The sequence below is a fragment of the Amphichorda felina genome (genome assembly GCF_050947745.1).
Source record: "Amphichorda felina strain 45539 chromosome Unknown scaffold_5, whole genome shotgun sequence".
NCBI classification, from domain to species: Eukaryota; Fungi; Ascomycota; class Sordariomycetes; order Hypocreales; family Bionectriaceae; genus Amphichorda; species Amphichorda felina.
In genome coordinates this window covers 2,584,099-2,608,176 of record NW_028145045.1, presented here as the reverse complement: position 1 = coordinate 2,608,176, position 24,078 = coordinate 2,584,099, and the positions used below count along the sequence as shown (strand labels likewise).

Genomic DNA, 24,078 nt, shown 5'->3' with positions numbered 1-24,078 from the left:
GTCGTTGCGAGATGGTGGTGGTTCAAAGATCTGAAATGGTTCTCTTTCTTTCCTTCTCCGTCCTCGGCCTCAAGTTGCGCGACTTAGCTACCCTGGACCGCATCCGTCATCTTTGGGAGGCTTACTTCACAATTCGCGACTTTCCATAAATGACCCAGAAATTAATAAGAACGCATAGACTTTTTTTCACTTTCGATGCCCGAATTCTCCATTTTGATGTTGATAGCCTAGCGTCATTGTTTCTGATACTTAGGGGGGCGGCGTGATACAACTACATGCTATATGCCCATGCTCTAGGCACGTCAGGAGTATCGCAGCTATATCCCAAACATCAAGCCATAAAAGCCTCACAAGGCAGAATGCTGTAATTCCACCTTGATGATGCATCACGACTCTGGCCTCCTACCTTACCGAACCGTGAGGGATAACAAGCCGGCCATCAACAAGGGGTTAGCATAGACTGCGCCACTAGCTATTATGAGCCTGTAACAGAGGAAAAGCCTCACTGCTGACATAGGCTGACACGTAAAGCCTGTATACTGGTTCTGGAGAAATTCTAGAGATCGTGTGACGTTCGATCCGGGGGTTGCCATGCCACCTGGCGGTTCACGGACTCTAATTAGTAGCGGTGAAAAGTGCACCCACCTTTTTGAAGAGCCTCATTCTAAATCTGACATCATGAAATATTGCAGTGCTGGAAAATAATAGGAAACGACCGGATATTGTATTCAAACCGAGTACAACCAAGTAATCCATAACTGTCTCCTACCCGTCATAAGCGCTTGGCTGCGTGAGCAGCCAGCCTCCCCAGACCCAGACCACCTAGACCCCTTCTATAACGTGCTGAACATGTGCTATTGCTAGCCTTGTCTAATTTCTCTAAACGTGCCCACCCTCTCTATCAGTATTGATCTGTGGTTGTCCCCTCGATGCCTTCAGCGTGGAGCTCTGTTGTTGTCGGAGTCTTGGGTGAACCACCGGGTCCTAGGTCTGCGGCCTTGAGAATGACTTGTAGATCCCATGTTGTTGAAGCGGAAATGACTGTGGAGGGCACGGCACCTAAGGGGGTGCCAAAGTGCCAAAGTATCAAGGGAATGAAAGCTTGAGCAGTTGTAAGCAGGAAATCACTTTTTCGGAGGTTTGGGGTTCTCACAGCACCACGCCTACTCCACGTCGCAGTTACCGCATCGCCTGTGCGAGGTGCACAAGTTATTGGGGCAATTGATGTCGGTAGGTACCGACAGATTGCCCATGAGACACTGGCAGCAGGTCCATCGGACTCCATCGTTGGCGGACATCGCGATAAAAGCAATGTATAAGATTGGGTATGTGGTTTGCGATTCAGACCGGTAGACTCGATGTGAGAGTCACTTGGTTGAGAACTCGACTAGGACGAGAGCTGTTGATGGTTATATAGGAATTGTGAGAAGTTGAGTTGTTGATGCTTGTGTAGAAATTACGAGAAGGTGAACTAGACTACCTTTCCATCTTATATACTCGGTAGGTTGCCCAAGTTTGTATAGGAACATACGGTATTAGTAGGGCGTGAGTTTGTAACGTATTGATTTGATCTCACCGAGGGCGGAACCGCCATTACACTGCCCTGAACAATCATCCACCAGTCGTCCATGGCCGTGTTCAGGGCGAGGGTCCTAGATTGGCGTTGGAAGGGTTGAATCCAACTTCATCTCGGTCATCTCCAGGTGCGAAGGCTAGAGGCAGAATGAGGGAACTCCAAACGAGTGGCAGCGAACCCTGGACAGCTGGGGCACGTGTTGCGAGGAAACATTCAGTCCGGGCGTTTGCCTTTCCTCGGAGTGTCATGAGCTGACTTGCCGCTCTCCAGCTTGGTTGCGATGACGCGTGAGATGCTCGGTGAAATAAGGGAGCAAGGCTGTATCTGCTTTCGGCGTTGAGCTTCGCCCGTGACCTAAGCCGGGGAGGAACTAGGCGTGCGGAAGCTTCACCCTTAACCGGTCACGGGCCATTGAGCAGCGCACGGTTGTGTGGCCTCGCCTCACGGAGAAGCAAGATTGTTCGAGGTTGTGTTTGTCGTTTGCCCACCATGGCTACACCATACACACTATGTCTTGGTGACTAGGGTCTACGTGGTGCCTCGGTCAGCATGCCCAACCGATGAGCATGGAATTTTCCAATGTTCTTTTTAAAAAACCTTAATTTTGAGCCCCATGGTTTGATAGAGGGCCGTGTGAACTGTTGATGAAGCAACGATGCGATATTATTGAATGTGTTTGCGCTAGCCTCGTCAAGTCAGTCATCCGTCATAATAGTAGTACTCGGGCGGATCGTGGACACAGTCGGTGAGTGCACTGCCACCGCAACCTGTGCCCGACCCAAAAAAAAGCGCAAAAAAGCTTACCGATATTGATCACCCAGATTATGCCCGGCTATACCGATGATTCTCTCTAGTAATATTGGCACAAGTGCGGTCAAGGACTCGAGAACGAAACCCAAGGTCAAGGCGAACAATGGCGGCACGTGTAGGTGCAAGACCAGTGCTACTGGCCCAAATTGGCGTGACATGGCTCGAACACAAAAATATACGCTTTATAATGTAAGTAATCGGTATGACATGCTTGACTTGCGAAAATGACTTCTTCGACCAAGTTTCGGGGAGTCTGGGAGTTGAAGAGCAAGGAGGACCGGGACGTGCAATAGGACAGACGGGAGTAAAGCGCCAAAACGAATCCGAACTACGAATGAGATGATTATAGTTCGTAATGAAACCTTGTGCGTTTAAGGTGCTGCGTGGAGGTTTTCCTTCGAATCTCTGTCCGTGGGAGGAGGGTGAAGTTCCCAAACATGCCGTTGGCACCACCAGGTTCGGAGGGCTCGGGGAATATAGTTATATCCCGCAATAAGCTGTTAAATGACTCGGGATTTGACGCATCTGAATTGTGTCCGTTGTAGTTTCTGCCCCGGGCGTGAATTATTGGGGTCATTATTTCGTGGGTGATTCGTTGCCGCGCCCCTTGTGACTGGCCGATTTAACTGCCATAGTTTGGCAACTGTGCCGTTTACCATCTCTCGACGATGAATAGAGAGGGATCTGGAAACAATCCGATAGTAACAAAATTGAAGGGAAAACAATTGGATAAAAGAGGGCACATAACTCTGCAGAGGGAAGCGCCGGGACGACGCCGGATTTTTACCCGCGCAAGAAGAAGAAGAAGAGCCCCTGTGCCACGGATCAAGTCATGAAGCCAACGTAGGGAGGACAAGCACGTCTTATACGCTTGATGCGGCTCAACGCCCCCCATAAATGTTCTTTTAGGACATATTCAATGTGTACACGCAAGCACACAATTAATCTTGCCCTTGGTGACGTGTATTTGCAGAGTTGGTAGGAGAGACACAAGGCTCTGCACTCAGTTGGGCGAGTGTGCAGAACCATAGAGGCTGCATCAGAGCCTATTGGATGCCGCATGGTAAAAACAAACTCGAAAAAGTAGGCAGAGTGTGATGTTTATCTGGTTAATGCAGCAGTTTTGGGTATGTGCAGAGAATCTCCATCTGAGGGTGCTCTGGGTTTCATCACGTCCTACTTGGGCACGAGGCAGAGAGTAACATCTGATAGCAATAGGCATTTGGCCAGAAGGCGGAGCTCCCTGGGTATAAATATCAAAGAATATGGAAGAAAAAGGGTAAAAAACAGAATATGAGAGAGGAAGAAAGTTAGGTTGATATGAGCAGACGCACGCGATCAAGGCGCAATACACAACGGCGCCAACGACCCAGGCGGCTCGAGCAGCCCAGGCAGGCGTCACTTGCCAATGATTGCTATGTCGTAAACACGAGCACAGCGGTCTCTACCTTTTGGCTCGATCGTATTTTGCCTGTGCAGTCGAAGGGTCTCAGCCGCCGGGCGTACGCGACACTTCTTGTTTCTGGCACTAACCAACGGGTTCTGGCAGACAGGATCTGGGCTGGTTTCCTTGCAGTTTACAAGGAAATAATGGCAGATCTGTAATCGAGAAATCCACCAAAAAGACAAACGAGGGCTTTTGGGGTGGGAGGGAGGCTGTGCGGTGTCGTGGCACGTCGACGTGTTGTTGTGGCCTTGGCTGAGCTGAGATGTTGTATGGAATTATTAGAGCATGTAAAAGTGGGAAGACGGGAACTGGAAGGATTAGAAGCTGGACTGCACGTGATGACTCTCTATTTCCGTGCCTAACATTCCCATCATCTCCCTACTGGTAGTAGTACGAGATTATTATTATTACTCACTTCGTGAGTTCCCTTGATTTGGAATTTCAGACATGACTTGGCAGGTCCCACTCTATGCAGTTGTTCCCACTCCACTGTATGGAGCAGAGTGAACAACATGCTGGGCTCCGTGAACCTGGCCGTAACGTAGAATCCTATCTCTACGAGTGGTATTACTAGGACCTAGTTGGTACTGCTATAGCGATGGGCACTCGGATTTACAACTGGGGTAATGCGGTCCAACTAGAAGCGGATTAGGTACCCGTAGTGCCTGAGCCTCCCGCGGGAACAAGGCCACGGCTTATTTGTCATCTCTCAAGAAGAAACATCGGCCACTGTGCGTTGTTTACTTCTCTGCGAAAGTATAATATCAAACCTATGCCCGTACCAAATTCCAATACATACTATTCTATCCTCGCTGGAATCGCCGGGCGTCCACGCTCTATTCTCCCCACAATACTCCGTACCTATGGGACGGCTGTGAGTCTCCACCTCCCGAGTTCCGACCCCGGCCCCCGACTCCTATCCCCCCGGTGAGGCTCCGGCCCGAGAGCCCGGCAACCTTGGGCGTTTGCGACGCCACGACCCACGGGCCACCATCGCCAGTCATCCTATACCCTACCCATAAGAGAGTCGTCCACCACGGGGCGTGAGCATAGCATTTCCGGTTATTTACATCAAGTTACATACGGAGTGTGATAGTGGGTGCCCTTTCGGCCTTTCCCTATGGGGAAGTGGTTAAGAACTTGGGGCTCCCTATCGGCAAGTAACTGTTCAAACAAGGATACTAAATATCTTTCATTTTGAATACATTTGGATTTCGTTGCTCATTTGAGGTAGATATTCTACCGGATTGTCGCTGGAACCCTCCTTAATCATCCACCATAGACGAGCGTCTCGCTCATTAGCCCTCCCAAGGGATACATCGCCGCCTAGATCTGCGCTGGCACATACAACTACGAAATAAACCTTAAATATCTGTCAGAGATCCGGTTTTGCTAATGCATACACCCAAGCCGTTGCCTCCCTGTGGTACTGAGGTTGCTATTACCTCGAGGGAATGGACGTGATCCAAGCAAGAGGCAGACCACGCATGGCGTCACTCTGCTCATTCGATATTGGTAATAAGAAGACTGACAAGTGTCCTGTAGCCTAGGCTTTCAAATGGGGGGCTTTTGGCTAGTATAGTGAAAACTTGTACGAATATATGTTGGGCCATTAATGATGGGGGTGCAAGGAGACACTCGGTATACCTATGGCATGTGAACTCCTTGTTCGCTCTATCACAGCCCATATAATATTGAAATATCTCCAAAACCATGCCCCGGTGATCTATGTCATAATCTAGATGCCTATTTCCGTTGGCCGACGTTCTGCAAATCCCAACTCTCGTTCAGAGAGAACGAAAGTTATCCGGATGTATCCCTAGCACCATCTGTCAAGTCTTAGCTAGTTCCCCACATACTCCTAGTGGTATTGATCAAACAGACAAAACAATGGAATCCAGAAAATTAGAGCACTGCAAGACGCCGTTGTCATCTCCGTTACCCAAAACTAGTTTCTTGGCAACGAGATTGCAGCCCGCAGGGGCAACGCATTCGACTGCACGACATGACTAGAAAGGAGCTGAGCGCTGCATACCAGTAACAATGTGTTTACTATTACAGTACTCGGCTTTATATGATTGACCCTGCATGTCTACCGGCCGTGACTTTCACCAATTACCGGCAGGTGGTCTATCGACAGTACCTAGGCACAGTATTGGGCCATATTAGTCGGGTGGGTTGCTACAGTGTAAATACAGTCTGCCAACACCGTACGGCAGGAGCGAGCCTCGGCGACGAAGGACAACACGCGTCGCAAAGCTTGGTACCACTGAGCACCAACGACGCTCCCTTCAACCCGGCGGCCACAATGCTGCGATGCCGTGCCAGGGTCCTGACAATCACGCTGCAACGCAGTGGACGATCCGCATAATCCCATTCTTTATCTTTGGCGCTTTCGGGTATGCCAAGTATGTCGTGATCGCACGTCTCTGCGGTATGTTTGCCTGGTACCCCGTACTACCATCCAATCTCCTGCCCAGTGCTGACACCTTGCTCGTGCAGTCGACTACCTCTACCGACAGGAGCGACAGCATGGCACAGCCATTGCCCTTATCATCCTTTACTTTGTCTTTTTCTTTCTAACGCTCGCGGCGTACCTCCGCACCTTCATTACGGCGAATCGCAACCCCGGCTTGGTTCCCTTCAATGACCGTCGCAAAGCCGTCGACGACCAACGCAAGACCCTTCCGAAACGCGAAAGGGAGCGTATTGAATCGCAGCCCGAATGGCTACCGAGTGATCAGGACCCCGACAGCCCGGGTCTCGAGGAATTCTATACCAAGGAGGTATTCGTGTGCGAGCAGGACGGCCGCCCACGCTGGTGTAGTCTGTGCTGGCACTGGAAGCCTGATCGCGCGCACCACTCTAGTGACCTTAGACGCTGTGTCCGGAAGATGGATCATTTGTGCCCCTGGGTTGGTGGCATGGTTTCCGAGACGTGTACGTTGCTCCCCGGGATCGCTGTGAGACAACGGCTTGCGCTGACGCGATACCAGCTATGAACTTCTTTGTCCAGTTCACATTCTACTGCACATTATTCCTGGCAGTATGCATAGGAACCGGGGGATACTGTCTTTGGAAGCAGCTGCGCGACCACCGAGCCCTAGACGCCCGCATTGTTGTCTTGCTGGCCCTGGCCGGCTTTTTTGTGATCTTCACATTGGGTATGACCCTGTCGTCGGGAAAATTAATCTTTGACAACATCACCAGTGTTGACGTTCTTAACAAGTCCCGTCAATACCACCTGGCAGTCCGCGTCCCGCTCGATAGCCCGTCGACAACAGAGTACTGGACTATCACATACCCGCTTCTCCGACCCGCTGGCCTCACACAAGGCGCGGACGGCCAGCCGCTCGCGCCGAGGGACGCGCGGGCGCGGCGCACTTTTGCCATCCTGCGCACGCGGCCGGGGGAGAACCCCTGGGACCTGGGGGCTTGGCGTAACTTCAAGTCCGTCATGGGGAACAGCGTGTTGGAATGGCTGCTGCCCATCAGACACTCTCCGTGCTGCAACCACGAGAGCGCGGAGAGCGAGTACGAATTTGGCCCGGTAATACAGGATCTGAGGAAGCGCTTCAAGACCCCAGAATTTGAGGAGGGCTTGCCGGTAATGACCGGTATTGAGATGCAGGAGACGACACGTATGGGGTCGTAGAGTCTTGCTCGCCAGTTGCGGACTCCTGGTACATATGGCAACGGCAAGTACATAAACAAGCATAATAGAGCAGCAGAGAAATAGAATTAGTCCTATAAGCGTGGCGTTATTATCTTCATATTACGTTCTTTCCCGGCCTGCTTTTTAACATCCTTCTGGCTACGGGCCACTAAGGACTCGCGGCAACACTTCATGCAGGTTGATCAGTGCTTGGAAGCAAGTGATCCTGGAAAACTTGGATGAGACTGTCGCAACTAATTAACCCTTCGGCCTGGCTACAGAAAAGAAAAGAAAAAAAAAGGGTAGGTAAGTACTTAGTACCTTTAGGAAGGCTCATATCGCTGTTGCCTGATGGTCCAATGCTGTGAGTTGCGAGCTGTGAGTTGTGACTTCCCGCGTTGCGGCTGTGACGCATTGGCTGATTGATGACTTCCAGCCGAAGGGCGAGTATTCGTAAATGCAGGTGGGATGGGATCCTGGTGGGGCAGGCGCCATCTGTCTCTGGCCTGGCGTGCAACTCTCTCCCCCAACTTTCAACCTCGCCTCTGCTTCAACTCCCTCCCACCTTGACCGCTCAAACTTCTAGTCTGCGATTGATTCCCTTGTCGTGGAGCTTCGCTGCTCACGATGCAGCCGTGATCACATTGCACGATGCCGTCGTCACCAATGCCGGGCGGAGCCTCCTCCCCCATTCACATCACCGCTGGCCGGCGCTCCCGATTTACGTATCGGCAACTCTCGCAGATGGCCTCGTATCAGACATCAAACCCACTGCGAGTGATTGCCCACATTGATCTGGACGCGTTCTATGCTCAATGTGAAATGGTCAGACTTGGCGTTCCCGAGGACAAGCCTCTGGCCGTCCAGCAATGGTATGCCACGTCTCTCATCCACCCATCAACCACGCGTTTAGCGTCTCGCTGACGATGTCAAGGCAAGGTCTTATCGCCATCAACTATCCCGCCCGTGAGGCGGGTATCAGCCGCCACTGTGACGTTACCGAGGCCAAGAAGCTCTGCCCAGATCTCATTGCCCAGCACGTCGCTACCTGGCGAGAGGGAGACGACAAGTGGGCCTACCGTGACGACGCCGCGGCCAATATCGCCAAAGACAAGGTATCTCTGGATCCTTATAGACTAGAATCTCGTAAGATTCTGGCTCTCATCAAAGACGTGCTTCCATCCAACCTGCAGAAGGTGGAGAAGGCAAGTATCGATGAGGTGTTCCTTGATCTATCGGCTCAAGTTCACTCTATACTTGTGGAGCGCTTTCCCGAACTCGCCAACCCACCGCCTTATGACGATCCGACAGAGGCGCTTCCGCTGCCTCCAGTCTCAGCTCTCGACTGGCAGGCCGATGCACTCGTGGATCTCGATGAGGAGGAAGAGTCTGTTGATCCAGACTGGGACGACATAGCCATTCTCATTGGATCTGAGGTGGTACGCGAGATCCGTGCCCATGTACGTCGGGAGCTGGGATACACCTGCTCGGCTGGCGTAGCGAATAATAAGCTCACCAGCAAGTTGGGCTCTGCTTTCAAGAAGCCCAACCGCCAGACCGTCGTCCGCAATCGGGCTGTGGCCGTGTTTCTACGCGAGTTCAAAATCACCAAGATGCGCAATCTGGGTGGAAAGCTCGGCGAGCAAGTTGTTTCGAGTTTCAGCGCAGATGTCGTGAAGGACTTGCTCAGCGTGTCTCTAGAGCAGATGAAGCAGAAGCTCGGAGATGAAACGGGGCTCTGGGTATACAACACCATTAGAGGCACCGACACAAGCGAGGTCAACTCGCGCACACAGATCAAGTCTATGCTGTCGGCCAAATCCTTCCGCCCCTCCATCCACACCACAGAGCAAGCCGTGAGGTGGCTTAGAATCTTCACCGCCGATATCCATGCTCGCTTAGTTGAGGAGGGTGTGTTGGGAAACAAGCGGCGGCCGCGCACCATTACATTGCATCACCGCCACGCCAGCCAGACACATTCTCGGCAAGCTCCCATACCACAAGGCAAGAATATCGGTGAGGATGTCTTGTTCGATCTAGCCAAAGACCTTCTTCGCCAGATCGTAGCCCACGGCAGCGTTTGGCCGTGTGCAAATCTGAGCCTAAGCGTTGGAGGATTTGAAGACGGTGTCAAAGGGAACATGGGGATTGGTGCTTTTCTTGTCAAGGGTGACGAAGCAGATGCACTCCGATCCGCCACACCGGAAGCTCGTTTGGGTTCCACCGAATCTGAACGGGTTGTTAAGAAACGCCGTGTCGATAATGGTGGGATCCAACGTTTCTTTCCCAAGCAGCCATCCGCGGGCAACATTCCAGCCGAAGATACGAGTTTGTTTGTCGCCAACCGCCACCACAAGCATTTCGCAGTGCAGGTCGACACGGCCTCTGTAGATGGTGGGCCCGGGCAAGCCATCCAAGAGGACGGTGCCATCGAACGATTCGACAGTCTGTTTTCGTGTTCACGGTGTAAGATCGGCTTTACCAACCCAGAGGACCTGCAGAGTCACGACGACTGGCATATGGCCAAAGACCTTCAGGATCAAGAACGTGTCAACAGCACATTCGCCGAACGGAGGCCTGCCTCGCGTAGCCTTAATCCAAAAGGGGCGACTGCAGCATCGAAACGGAACCGAGCCGGGAAGATTGAGCAGGGACAGAGCAGGCTCAAGTTCGGGTGACGAGCTCCGGGATGGGATGAGCACAGAGCTATCCTATGAATGGTCTGAACATATGCTCCCACATCTCAAGGCTCCATCGAACGCTTAGAACGCCTTACAAAGTGGTTTGGGAGGCGCATGGGTTCGACATCAACAAGCATGGTTACCCTCGTGCGAAGCTTGAGCTGGGCTTGGGACTCTGCGAAAGGCTTTCTGAATCAGAAGGTCTTGGTTTGATCACGATTTCAAATTACCGTCACGGGTTTCACAAACTGCTGCAAGGTGACGATTGACGGATAACCTAAGAAGGTAAAAGCAGAGAATGCACCCAGGGCTGGGCTGCCCTACGCCAGGTATAGCTTGGCAGGTCATTCGAGGCACGAGACCGCTCACCATGTGCGGAACGCCTGCTCGTCCATGAAACCGAGAGACAAGATGGGTTACTTGGTTCCCAAAGCCTAATACGGATCGTTCCACTTAAGCGACTGGCGAGACATGGAGGACTAGCGGATGGCGCCGTCTCGCCAGTCAGAACTTCACGGTTCAATACTGACAAGGCGTTGAGACGACAATCAAAGTTCCATGCGCACGAAGGACCCGTGGTATGTTGCCACTACGACACAAACCGGGCAGTGATTGGCCAGGATTGCATTGGGCATCGCCGCAACTTGGCGAATGGAGACGGGAGAGGGGTCGGGGCGTTGGGCTGCCATTACGGTGGAAGGCGTTGATACCCAACACATCGGAACCGCCGCACATGAACACCCTGGGATTCCTGCCAACCTCTTGGAACGTACATTTTGCTCGAGAGACATCACCAGGCTCTGCACAATCTTGCCTGGCGGTCAGATGATGCCGGCATCGGTGCAAGGGTATCATCCTAGGCATGTTTGGGACCTCACATCTCAGTTGCGTATCGGACCAGATGAGAATGGAGGGCCGTGGCCCCGTTTAGCAACGCACATACACTAATATCCGTCCGTATTTCATTCTCGTACCTATGGATGGGTACGTGTCGAGGCAAGGTTCGCCTTGCATACGGGATATGCACAGAAACACCCGGCGACAAAAATGTCGAAAGTGCAACTCGCCAGTGATTAATCGCATCGCGATGCTAAAGTCGCTGATGCTTCCCAATTCCGCAGTGTTCGTGTTCGCGTTGGCTCGTCTCATCTGCGCCGTACAGAGCACCTACAGCGAACCCTTCCCCGTCTAGGTATAACGGGTATAATTAGAGCCCCTCCTAGCTTCAACTCCCATCCCGTGTCTCTGGTATACCCCGGGTTGATCGTACTTCCTTACCGCCAAATTCTGGGAGGAGGTCCCGTCAAATGTCGTCATTGCAGTCTTATGATCCCATTACTAGTGTCAAAGCACGATCTCCCGGGCTTCGGGAAATAGCCTGGTTGTCGCACAACCGGAGCTCAGACAGAGCCCAACCTCGCCATCTCACAACCATCTTTGGCTTTGATCTGGCGGCTGACACTGCCAGCCTTTATCGCACAGGCCACCGAGGTGTTTTGGGATCTTTGTGTCTCCGTCTTTAGCGGCGAGAAACCATTGGGCACTGTGTGGCCAACGGAGAGGTCAACACGCTGCAGAGTGGCTGCATCCATCGCTGGGTGAGGCGTCTGCGAGAGTCGGCCCCGACAAGTACTCTCCCATTGCCGTCATTAGGACTACCTTGGTCCGGACATATCTCCAAGTTCACCGAAAACCTGATAGCCCGGTGTAGTCATTATCCAAGGTGTGTTTTTGGGCCTCCAGCACGTGAGCAAACGGGAGCAACAACACCACCATCGCCACAACGACAAGGCGAATCGGCGAAGGCGCCCGCCTGCGATCGAGGAGGTCTCCATCGGGCAGTCTGGCCAGTGGATCGCGTCGCAAGTCGAAGAAGTGTGCTGGGATTGGATCCGAGTGTGCATTCGGGCCCACCAATCATCGCCAGGCGACTCCTGACTCCTCCCTCTGCTCTGCTGCCTGCGTTGGGTGAGTGTGAGTGGTGAGTGGTGGTCGGTCCACGGTCCTCCACCTGCTGGCGCTCTCCAGGGTCAGCTGCAGCACCCTCTCGTCAGCTCTGTGGCCTGGCCATCTGCAGCCTGCAGTCTGGGTGTGAGGTGCAGTTCTGGGTGGATAAGGTAGGACAGTCTGCCCTGGACAAGAAAAACCTGAACCCCCCTTCCCCCCCACCATTGGGTCGTCACCTTGGCTGGGCACCTATCCCACCACCGCCACTCCCTTTCTCCCACCACCTCTCTCCTCCTACATCCTCGCCAGGGCCATTTGCCGCCTCTCCTGTCCTCTATTTTCGTCACCTTCTCCCTCTTCTTCTTCCCCCGTTTTCTCCCTCTTTGCCCTACACGCCCGCCGTCCCCGTCTTGTCGCTGTCGCTCCCTGTCGCGACCAACTCATCTATTATGTCAAGACAACCCCTCAACCAGGGCGGCTCCGTCCCCTTTGCTACCGCCCGACACAACGAGTACTTCGTCCCTCGCGATGGCATCGATCGGGAAGTTATTTCGGCCGATATCTGCCGCTACTTGGGCAACGATGCGTTGGTCCGGCCTGGTCACTATGAGGTGCGTCGAGCGGCATGAAGGCACCGGTGGTGGTGTGCGACCGGCATCACCCTGTCTGCTCCTGCCATGTATCCCAAGTCAAGCTGCTAACTATCGTTCATGGAAACAGGACCCTCAACGTGGACAGGTCGTTCACGGCTACTACATCACGGCTTACAGAAACCTGACCACCGTGAGCCTGCCCCCTTGCCCCCCAACATCGCCGGAGAAGGACTTCGACTAAACGTACATTAAGGCCATGATTGATGACCTAAAAGCCGATTCCCTGCGCTGGGATAAAGAGAGGCGCGCGCAAACAGCGCGCAGTAATACCTCTGGAGGTAGCTTTATCTCGAGAGATGCCTCCGGTGCTTCTGCCCGACTTTCGTCTAACTCACCCATAGGGCAATACCGTATGTCCGAGACGCATCAGTCACGCCAACATTACGGGCCGTCAGAGAGCGATGGCTATCCTCGATACCCTGGATCTGGCTCCGGAGGATTTATTGGCGCTGCCGCCGGCTTTGACAGGCAACAACAGCCGCCTCAACAGCAACACCCTGGCAATGGAGGCGGTTATGGCTATCAACAGCAACCCCCGTCGCAGCCTCTCCAGCAGAATCCCGGATATCCTGGAGGATTTCCCCAAGGAGCCCAAGGAATGGACCGTGGGTTTGCCCAGAACCAGGACAACCAATCTCCCTACGTCCTCACCGGAGCAAACATGAGCATACCCAGGGATTACCCCCCGAATGATGCCTACAATAGCAACCGGATGCCACAGTCTGCGCCGCCCCAGCAGCCCATTTATGCTTCTTCTGGTCCTCCTCAGCCGGGATACCCCGCTGCCACTTACCCATATCCAGGTCAAATGTCTTCGCCAGCGGGCGGCCAATCGTACCAGAACATGCATCCTCAGGATGGTTACGGTCGAGGTATGTATCACGCAATGCTGTCGTCTCCTCTTCATCTTCGCATCCCCATGTTACTGCCTTCTCCAACCGGTGTCTAATCGTGTAGTTTCCCCAGCAGGCCAGGGCTCACAGCAGCCGCAAGGGTATCCGGCCCAAGGACAACAGTATGGAGAAACCCCCAATTCTCGCACCTCAGTTCCCCCTCCGTCAGTTCCGACACCATCCAGTGGTGCAACCAAACGCCGTAGTGACCAGGATGACGACAGGCACACACCCACCGATCGCCATTCCCGCCCACCGCCGAGACGGTAATCACATGGAAGGACTAAGTCTTCCCGGTTGTCCAACCAACAAGGGTCCACACTACCTGACCGTGCGTTGATTTTTGCATATTCGGTTCTCTCTTAATTTTTTACCAATTGGAGTTCGACGTACCTGGACCGGCGTTTTGAGTTTTTGTTCCCGGATGAAGCCATCGGAACCGGACGCTGCCTCTGTTGTGGAGTTTTATAAATTACCACCATACTGGAAACCTATATTACAGTCCAGGGATCTTGGAGGCAACGAGCCGATCCCTGCTTCTTCACTGGCCACTTGGTATTCACCGAATCATGGGGACACCTTCAAGGCTCTTGTTGCCCAAGAAGCCGCCAGGGGATCACGGTGCGTTGCACATTTCTTCACCACACCCGGATGCTTGATTTTTTTTCCCGACCAATTTCAATTTAACGACTATCTCCACGGCCATTGGGATGATGATTATGCTGCATATTTCTGGATTCGGTGGCCGGCGCTGAGAGGGAAAAGACGGGCAATGTTGATGCAAGCGCCCTTATTTTGAATTCCTCTTTCTTATGAAGCGACCCTTGTTGCCCGGACACACGGCCACTGATGGTTTTCTGTGTTTTCTTTTTCCGGATCCGGATCTTGATTCCCATCCACGGTGTTTTTTCAAGCCGGGTTCCGATGGTCACTAGCGCTTGCCGCTTCGATAATAGAATGGTAAGGCCAAGTGTCCGGGCAGCGAGGTGAGTCCTCCTTGAGTTTGTTGTATACTAGCGAACCCACATCAAAGGACCTGTTTCTCGCTCATCTCTTTCCCTACCCGGGCGTTTCTTCCATGGACATGACTTGACTACAGCTTAACTACACAGCGACATCCGGACAGCTCGCATCGGGGTTGGACCCAACCAATTAATCCCTGGAAATTTACCGGATCAAGTGGCTTCCTAAACCTTTGGATCATTACCTGGAAACAACCAACTGGACTCGGAGACCTTATATTTTGGTGCCTGTACCATCTTACATGTGGACTGCTAAACGACCAACTTTGATCCGGCGTTTTAATCCAGGTGTTTTGGATCCAGGAGGTGCAACAGTCGTAAGTGCATTCTTGAAATCTGGTATGACCCTGATTTTTCTGCACTATCCGGCCGACCCCTGTGGAGGATTCCAGGACATATAGTACGAGCCAAGGATTCAGACAGTCGACTCTCGGACATTGACAACTTGCCCTATTCACTGCCAACTTCCTATGGAGATAAGGATTTCAATTTCTCTATGAATGACACGTTCAAGGAACACCCAACTCGGGTATTACTAGCAACTTTTATCATACTTGCATCCCAACCAGAGCAAGATATAACAAGCCTCGATCTATGGCCCCAGGATTCACCTTTACCGCAGGATATCAACTTCAGTTTGGCACATTGGGCACCTTGAGCAATAGATTCTTTCTTTGCTAGACTTTTACTACTTTGACGACAAGGAGGAGCAGTTTTTTTTTTTGGATGCTCACCACCCTGGAGCCTGGATCAATGCCAACCTCCCGGCTAGACTGCTCGGAAATTCCTACCCCACGGACATGCGAACTGCTACGTGATTTCCAACTTGCCAGGATTTAACGCCTCTCTTCCAGGTGTCTTGGATTCCTAGGATCAACGGCATGCATACCCCAGATTGTTGAGGACTTTTTGGACTTGAGTGTGTTAGGTGGATGGGATGGTACATTGAGGGGTCTTGGGCTTGAAGGAAGGGGCGATGTTTTATGTGATGATTTGATGAGACTAGAAGAGATTTGGTTAGAATGAACTTGGGGCAATATCATTGGGCTTTGGCATCAATCATAGCTTTGACTCGCATGTTCCCATTAATGTGACCGCCTCTTGCGGTACGCTACAACGCGACATAACTTCGGTGTTCCGGTTTATATCTAAGTTCAGATTGCAATTCCGCTACAGTCGTGAATTTCATTTTATCGACCCTGGCTGGCTCTACTACATTGACAATACGATCTAATCATCTCCATATCTCAATTTCTCGCAACATTACCACCAAAACAACCCCCGAAGCGATGTCAAAAGTCGGGGTGGAAGATGCAGAGAGTGAGGAGGTGCGCCCAGATGGTAGTTGCATCTCAAGGTGAAGAGGTCCACTAGCAGATAGCAGCAAGCAGTAGGGAAATACGACTTTCTTGATATCCAAGGTCTTGATTTACAGCTATATGGTCGAGTCCTCCTTTTTACAACCAGCCCGTAGTCACGTGGGCACCCTCTCCGTCAACCACCGCCCCCCAGCAAGCCAAGCGCACAGCATGCTGCTACCTTGGTCATGAAGAATTCCTTGTTGAGACACCCCCAGGATCCTCCCCTGAGGCTTCGTATTCCGCGTCGAGATCAATTAACCCCAGCCGGCTGCCCATGAGGAGCGCTTCTCGGATCCAGTCGGCCTCGTTGAACTCCGGGCGACTCCAGTCGGGGAAGGGCGCCGGCGGCCGGTACATGGAGCTGCACTCGTCTCGGAAGTGGAGGAGATGGTGCGGCGTGCCGTAGAGGTCGCCCACGCGCATGTGCCCGACGCCGAAGGTCATGAGGTGGGGCTCGTAGCCCGGGTGGGAGTGGAACCTCATGTCGTCGGCCGAGTGGTAGATGTAGATGCCGTCGAAGGGATGGGAGCAGGGGTAGGTGTGGATGTACAGCCGTTGGGAGAGGCGGTTCGGATCCGGGCTGTAGGGGTTCATGAAGGAGGTGACGTGGAGTGCGTAGCGGGGGGGAGCTGGGGTCGTGGGGGGCTGGAAGTAGACAGGCAAGGCTAATGTGCAGCCTATGCAGCCGGGTTCTTTAAGGGGCTCGACTAAGTAGCAGTCACTTCTGTATTCGGGTTCGTTTCGCCATGCGAACCTGTCGCCGGATTCAGCTTGGTTGTCGTGGTGGGTGTCGTGGTGGGTGTCGTGGTGAGTGCTGTCATGGTAGGTGTTGTCGTGGGTGTTGTCGTGGTAGCTGTTGTCCTGGCGGGTGCTGTCGTGGTAGGTATTGTCGTGGCAGGAGGTCTTATGATTCTTGGGCCCCTCTACACTAGACTCGGGGGGGTTGGACTCGGACTCAGGGTCCAGAGGATCGGGCTTATCGAAGGGCAATGGCTGAAGCTGGCTCCAAGTAGTTATGGGGGGCCGGTTGGAGTCCTGTGGAGGCGTATTGGGCCCAGTCCTCAGTTTCATGCGATTATAAAACTGTATGGCCAGCTCCACGTCATCGTCGTTGTAAATCTCTGGTCTAGTTTGGGGCCCATTGGCCTGGTTTGGCGCAGCAGTTGCCGAGGTCACCCTCATCTTCATCCTGTTTGTGTGTTTTCAAGGGTATCAAGTCAATAAGAACAGACAGAGGAAATACACAATCCAAGTTGGTGGAAATAATAAATAATGGGACGTTAAAAGCCCAAACCTGAAATGGTTATGCTAGAGCGGCTTCTCCTTGAGCCCGGGAGCATGCCCCCTTTTATGCTTTTCTCTAACAGTTTCGGTCAAGGCGTGGGAAGCACCCTCTGCGTTCACATGTTGGTACTTTTGAACCGTTAGAAAGGGGGAGTGACTTAGTAGGTACATAGTATACTAGTAGTTTTACCTACTCTTTAAAGCACTCCTCTTTTCTTAACAGGTGCCACAGAGATTACGAGACCATACTCGATCAAAGAGTTGTACAACAAGTGATTGATGTCGACCTCCACAAGCCATGATGTGCCAAGAGTTCGTATTCACGGAGTTAGGAGGTGGCACGAGTTGCGGTAGTCTTTGAGGCTTCCACAAGTTTAGAAAGAACTGTCCTCCTTAGTAGGTTTGAGAATAAACGTCTGCTTAGTCTACTGGTTTAGAGAACCACGGCGTAGCAGGAAGGGTCTGGGTGACCCGGCAGGTACGTGGGTTTATCCTGAGTGGCGCTATTCAAAAAGAAGCAGCCAACAGCCACCAAGATTGTACGATAGGCTGTGGCAATATGACTTGCTTATGCCTTCGGCGCCGCGTTCTCAAACTTAGATGATATACTGGCTGGCGGGGCCAGCGGGAAATCGTCATCGACTCATCCCACAGACCATGACAACCCCAAAAAAAAATGCTCCGTCGAAACCGATCTAGAACTTATTAGGGTGCGAGATAAACCCGATCTACGTTTAATTGGGTGTGCTTGAGAGTACTGCGTAGAACATGATTAATAGATGTCGATGGGTGATGATGACGGTGGCTTCCACATATTGTCCCTAAGAGTGCCGTGTATCTGGGAATCTTATGGTTTGAGACCCTCAAAGCGAACTGTTCCCCGGTTGAGAAGTGGGTTAAGAGAACAGACAAGGGGGCATCGCATAGACGGTGGGGAGGGAGCGCTTTGTTACCAATAAAAGCGAGAAACTTCTGTGATTGACAGTCAAGTGGCGGGTTGGGGGAGCAGACGAAATGATATCGCGGTGACGGCTGTGGAGGGAGCACCCTATCACCAGAAAAGTGAGGAATCCGCGTGGTTGAAGTTGGACGCCTGAGTCCTGGGGCTGTAAAAGTATAATGTTCCATGTCAGAAGTTCCAGGTTCCAGGTTGCCAGCCACGCACGAATTGGCGAGCGCAAGAGCAGGCGGGATACGCGGCAAGAGCCGTGACTTCCAATGCTCAAACCTGCACCAGGTCTGGACACCTGGGCCAGACCGCTGGACCAGACCTTTCCATGGGCCCTGCCCTAAGTTCAGGTTTGGAGTCTTAGTAATGCCGCGAGTCGTGTCTCCCGTGCACGCTTTTGCTGACATCTCGCCAGGTGTACGAGCACGAACTACGAGTCCGGATACAACTCCGTACCTACGGATAGTTCTAGCGCCAAGCCCTCGATTCCTAACTAGGCTCAGGCCCACCACGTGAGTCTACGAGGGTACTTCAAGGGTCGTGGGGCACGTAATGCCAAGGCATTCCGGGATTGAACGAGTCTACCTTCGAGCCCAACGTTGATACACCAGGGACAAACTTTAGGACCAAACCCTTCAGGGACGGCGGCTTGATCTGGGTATGACAATGTAGCATTCTTTCCATGTGCTACAACAAAAGATCAGATGGCTCTGGTGAAATGATTCTGAGAATTTCGACCGAGTTTTGTGGATGGCCCCACGGAATGCCGAGTGTTAGCCGCACCCATCCAATCCAACCCAAACCCTAGCAGCAATTTCTGCAAATCGCAGCACACAGAAAGGTGCACTGGTTTGGGAGCCTCAACAAGCTCGTCGTCCGGGTCGGCCCCCCGTCGTCGCCTTCACCGCCTTCGTCAATATCGACTACCTACATACCTACCTAAGTAGCAGCAGAGTGCTTAAAAGCTGGTACGGGCTGACATCCCGGTTCAAGCCATCCGTATATCCATCCCCGTAGCCGTATTTTTGTAATTGTGCGCTGCATTTGTGCTTTAGAGGATCTCCAAGGGAACGTGTGCCGCGTCGATATCATTCTGCTGGAGCATTTTTGGGGCACAAGTGTTACGGGTGGCCAGGGCAGTGATGCCAGGTGGACTTGACCCTCTGTCAGTGAGACCAGGCCCCCTGTCGCTCGCCGCCCCTCGGCCAATGCCCCGCCATTCACCAGCCCGCCCACGCCCAACCGACTCGCACTGATTGACTTTCTTCCACTACTCCTGTTTTATCGCCGACCACGACGACGACCAACGCGACGACGCGGCCACCAGGACCGAATAGACCTTCTATCAGCGCCTTCGCCATGGATTCCGCCGCCGTTAGGGGCTTGCTTGTCGCAAGCTTGGACCCCGATGCGGACAGTCGGCGTCGTGCTGAGCTTCAACTCAAACAGGTATGCGATCCCATCCAAACAAGTGTCCAACGCTGCATCGGGCTTTGCACGCTCCCGGGTGGCGCCCAGATCGTCGTCCGAGGTGGCTTACGTACCAGGGGGGACCCAAGCTGACGTCTTTGTCTACTCCTGCCTTTAGATCGAAGAGACCGCCGGCTTCCTCGACTGCTTGCTCGACATTCTCCATGCTGAGCAAGAGGCCAGCATCCGTCTCTCCAGTACGCCCAAACTCCATCCGAAGACCACTTACGCCCTATCGATTCTAACCTACGTGTCCAGCCGTCATCTATATTAAGAATCGCGTCAACCGTGCCTGGTATGAGGGGGAACAACGCCCGGATGGGGGTTCAGTCGTGAGCTCGATAGCGGAGGTGGAAAAGGCCCGCGTGCGCGACCGCCTCGTCCCTCTGCTGGCCGCCTCCGAACCGCTCGTCCGTCAGCAGATGATCCCCGTTCTCCAGCGCGTACTACAATGCGATTTTCCGAGCCGGTGGCCCCGCTACACGGACTTTACCATGGAGTTGCTGAACACCAACAACCCTGGTTCTGTTCTCGCGGGCCTACAGTGCCTTCTTGCCCTCTGCCGCGCGTTCCGCTACAAGTCTGTGGACAGCCAGGATAGGCAACACTTTGATAAGATTGTCGAGGCCAGCTTCCCCCGTCTGCTGGCCATCTGCGGCGAACTTGTCAACCAGGAGAGTGATGAGGCTGGAGAGATGCTCCATCTTGCACTTAAGGCATACAAGCACGCCACCTGGGTAGGCTGGCCTCTAGACTTCGCCCAGATGATCATAGGCTGACCATTTCTGTAGCTGGAACTCTCGCCTCACTTACGTGAGGAGCAAGTAAATATCGGCTGGTGCACTGTCCTTCTCCAGACAGTTTCCAAAACTCCCCCAGCAGGTGCGATGGCGGGCGATCAATACGATCGTGAGAAGCACCACTGGTGGAAGGCAAAGAAATGGGCCTACTTCAACCTCAACCGCCTCTTTATTCGGTACATCCCCCTTTCAGTCGCCGATATGAATCTGATAGGATTGTGCTAACCACGGTCCCAGTCACGGAAACCCATCCCAGCCAGGCAAGGGTGATGACGCCCTCCAGTTCGCCAAGAACTTCACCAATAACATCGCTCCTGAAATTATGAAGCACTACCTCCAGGAGATCGAGAAGTGGGTTGCCAAAACCTCGTGGCTCAGTCGCCCGTGCCTCTCGTACACCCTGATCTTCCTGGATGAGTCCGTCAAGCCCAAGGAGATGTGGGTTCACTTGAAGCCTCATCTTACAAATCTTGTCACCCACTTTGTCTTCCCGATTCTCTGCCTGAGCGATGAGGACTTAGAAAAGTTTGAGGACGAGCCGGAAGAGTATCTGCACCGCAAGCTCAACTACTTCGAGGATGCCTCTGCTCCTGACGTGGCTGGTGTCAACTTCCTCGTGAACCTGACCAAGAACCGCCGCCTGGAGACGTTTGAGATTCTCAAGTACGTCAACCATGTTGTCAACGAGTACGAGCAGAGCCCCGACGACAAGAAGAACCACGTCGCCAAGGAAGGAGCTCTGCGGATGATTGGCACACTGGCTCCCGTGATTCTCGGCAAGAAGAGCCCTATTGCCGGTCAGGTCGAGTACTTCCTCGTCCGCTACGTCTTCCCTGAGTTCACGAGCGCCCAGGGCTACCTGCGCGCCCGGGCCTGTGACACCATCGAGAAGTTTGAGCAGCTCAACTTCCAAGACCCCAACAATCTCATGACGATTTACCGGCACATCCTGGACTGCATGGCCGACCCCGCGCTCCCGGTCCGGGTCACCGCCGCGCTGGCTCTGCAACCTCTGATCAGGCACGACGCCATCCGCCAGGAGATGCAGTCGAGCATCCCCACCATCATGCAGCAGCTCCTCAAGCTGGCTAATGAGGCTGATATCGACGCCTTGGCCAACGTGATGGAGGATTTTGTAGAGGTGTTTGCAAACGAGCTCACACCGTTCGCCGTTGCCCTGTCGGAGCAGCTCCGCGACACGTATCTCCGCATAGTGCGAGAGCTACTTGAGAAGGAGGCCCTGGCCGGTGACGATGGTGATGGGTTGGGCGACTATGATGACAAGAGTATTACTGCCCTCGGTGTTTTGCAGACCATCGGTACCCTCATCCTGACTCTGGAGAGCACACCTGACGTCCTCCTGCACATTGAGGCTGTTCTCATGCCTGTCATCAAGGTTACCCTAGAAAACAAGCTCTACGACCTATACAACGAGGTGTTCGAGATTATCGACAGCTGCACATTTGCGGCCAAGAGCATCTCGCCCAACATGTGGCAGGCGTTCCAGCTAATCCACAGCACCTTCAAGGCCGGCGCCGAGTACTATCTAGAGGACATGCTGCCTGCCCTGGACAACATTGTCCAGTATGGTGCTCCTCAGCTCGTGCAGACCCCTGAGTATGTCCAGGCTCTCTACTCCATGATCGCCGATATGTTCACGGATGAGGTACAGGGCCTGGAGAGGATAAGCGCTTGCAAGCTGGCGGAGGCAATGATGCTATGTCTCAAGGGCCATATCGACCAGTGCGTGGAAGGCTTCATCGTCATGGCCATGAGCATCCTCGCTTCCCAGGACGTGAAGGTCAAGACGACAAGAATCCATCTCATGGAGATGGTTATCAATGCCATCAACTACAACCCGATGCTGGCCCTCCAGGTCCTGGAGAACAAGGGGTGGACAAACCGCTTCTTCAGCCTCTGGTTCAGCAACATGAACACCTTCAGTCGTGTACACGACAAGAAGCTGTGCATCATCGCCATCACGGCCCTTCTCAACCTCAACCACGAACAAGTCCCAGCAAGCATCTCTGTCGGTTGGCCGAAGCTTCTTTCAGGCGTCACGGAGCTGTTCAGGTCCCTTCCCGGCGCTATCAAGAGTAAGTTTTGATATTCTCTCGTCGTTTTTTATGATGCTGACATCGTGCCCACAAGATCGTGAAGAGGCGCTTCAGGATGACTTCCAGTTCGGTGGCTCGTATGAGTACGGGGACGAAGAGGAGTGGGCTGATGAGGAGGCCAACTGGGCTGGTGAGGAGGGACTGGACGAGCAACAGGAGCTGTCTTCCGAGGCCAAGGATGAGAACACGGCCTACCTGGAGTTCCTGAACGAAGAGGTGCGTAGACTCGTCTGGCTTGTTGGCGGGCACTGCTAACAACGAGAACAGGCTCAGAAGTTCAGCCGTGGACTCGACGACGACGACGACGGTGTTCTTGGAGAAGACAACTTCCTCGACTCGCCCCTTGACAAGGTGGAACCGTATCAGATGTTCAAGGGGGTGATGATGAGTAAGTCTTGTCTTATTCGGAAGTTAGAAGCGGAGCAGACACTGACAAATCTGAACAGGGATGCAACAGGAGCAGCCGCAGTTCTATGGTTCGCTGACTACGCAGCTGTCTCCCGACCAGCAGGGCGTTCTCCAGACCGTCATGGTTCGGGCCGACGAGATTGCCGTGGAGCAGATGCGGGCAGCGGAACAAGCAGCACTGCTCGCGCAGCAGCAGCAAGCCGGAGGTCCCACGGAGGGCTAGGAGTCTTGGAGCCTGATATCTAGACAATAGCCGGGACCAGGCCCTCGACCCTGTCCATGGTCGAGGCGATGTGATGTCGACTGCACACCGACGTCGAGCTGGGCCGCCATGCGGCTGGTCGTATGCTAGCAGCAATGGCGCAGGGAATGAAGACATGAGCCATGACCACCACGCCAAGACTTCAAGGAACACAAAAAGAAAGTAAACAAGCCCAAAAATGACAAAGAAAAGAAAGAATCTAGATAGTACGATCGTGCAAACAAAATTATACGGCGGGACGGGGAGGAGATTCTAGTACTTGATTGTGGAGGGCGCTACGATACCACTAACGGGAAAATAGGTAGGTTGGGAGGGGAGGAGGAGGACGGAGAGTTTCAAAGCCGGCGAGGGCGGCAGGTGAATGCGACCGGGCCAATATATTGAATACACATTCTACAAGATGCGCTAGGTAAAGCCTTTGAAGAGTTACCCCATAGTGCTGCTACCCGTACGTAAGTAAGAACCTGGAAGCAATATTAGTCTTGTTCGTAGCTTCCTTGGTAGTTGACGTTTAGCGCGTGTTGGCGATGAGACCTCCATCCCCCAATCGGAGGCCGTCAGTCGCGGACTGCGGCGCCTGCCGCGTCTGGCCGCGATCTCACATCGACGTGAAACGGGTTGCGCTTGCCATCACAGAACTGTCCTCGTCTTCCCATCTCTCATCGCTCCTAGTTCATCATAGAGCACCCCAGTCTGAACACGCATCTTCATACATCTCCATAGACACGGATTCGAAGCACCTC

General features: G+C 53.2%; 4 protein-coding genes across 4 annotated transcripts; 3 read left to right on the top strand and 1 right to left on the bottom strand.

Annotated features, from left to right (window-relative positions):
* Window positions 1-6,149: 6,149 nt before the first annotated feature.
* pfa5 (palmitoyltransferase PFA5) lies at window positions 6,150-7,488 on the top strand (the record flags this gene model as incomplete). The annotated part of the gene is made up of 3 exons (XM_083195063.1): window positions 6,150-6,267; window positions 6,336-6,773; window positions 6,830-7,488. 3 exons carry the CDS (start codon window positions 6,150-6,152, stop codon window positions 7,486-7,488), a joined length of 1,215 nt encoding a protein of 404 aa, XP_083049976.1.
* Window positions 7,489-8,154: 666 nt separating this feature from the next.
* On the top strand, window positions 8,155-10,166 carry RAD30 (uncharacterized protein; the record flags this gene model as incomplete). The annotated part of the gene is made up of 2 exons (XM_083195062.1): window positions 8,155-8,360; window positions 8,423-10,166. The coding sequence occupies 2 exons, from the start codon at window positions 8,155-8,157 to the stop codon at window positions 10,164-10,166; spliced, it is 1,950 nt and encodes a 649-aa protein (XP_083049975.1).
* A 6,062-nt stretch (window positions 10,167-16,228) lies between these two features.
* ACO1O0_005649 (uncharacterized protein) lies at window positions 16,229-17,227 on the bottom strand (the record flags this gene model as incomplete). Its single annotated transcript, XM_083195061.1, has 1 exon — window positions 16,229-17,227. The coding sequence occupies one exon, from the start codon at window positions 17,225-17,227 to the stop codon at window positions 16,229-16,231; it is 999 nt and encodes a 332-aa protein (XP_083049974.1).
* Window positions 17,228-19,637: 2,410 nt separating this feature from the next.
* On the top strand, window positions 19,638-23,296 carry NMD5 (armadillo-type protein; the record flags this gene model as incomplete). Its single annotated transcript, XM_083195060.1, has 8 exons — window positions 19,638-19,727; window positions 19,867-19,945; window positions 20,007-20,485; window positions 20,606-20,724; window positions 20,786-22,644; window positions 22,700-22,881; window positions 22,933-23,053; window positions 23,112-23,296. 8 exons carry the CDS (start codon window positions 19,638-19,640, stop codon window positions 23,294-23,296), a joined length of 3,114 nt encoding a protein of 1,037 aa, XP_083049973.1.
* Between the last annotated feature and the right edge of the window lie 782 nt (window positions 23,297-24,078).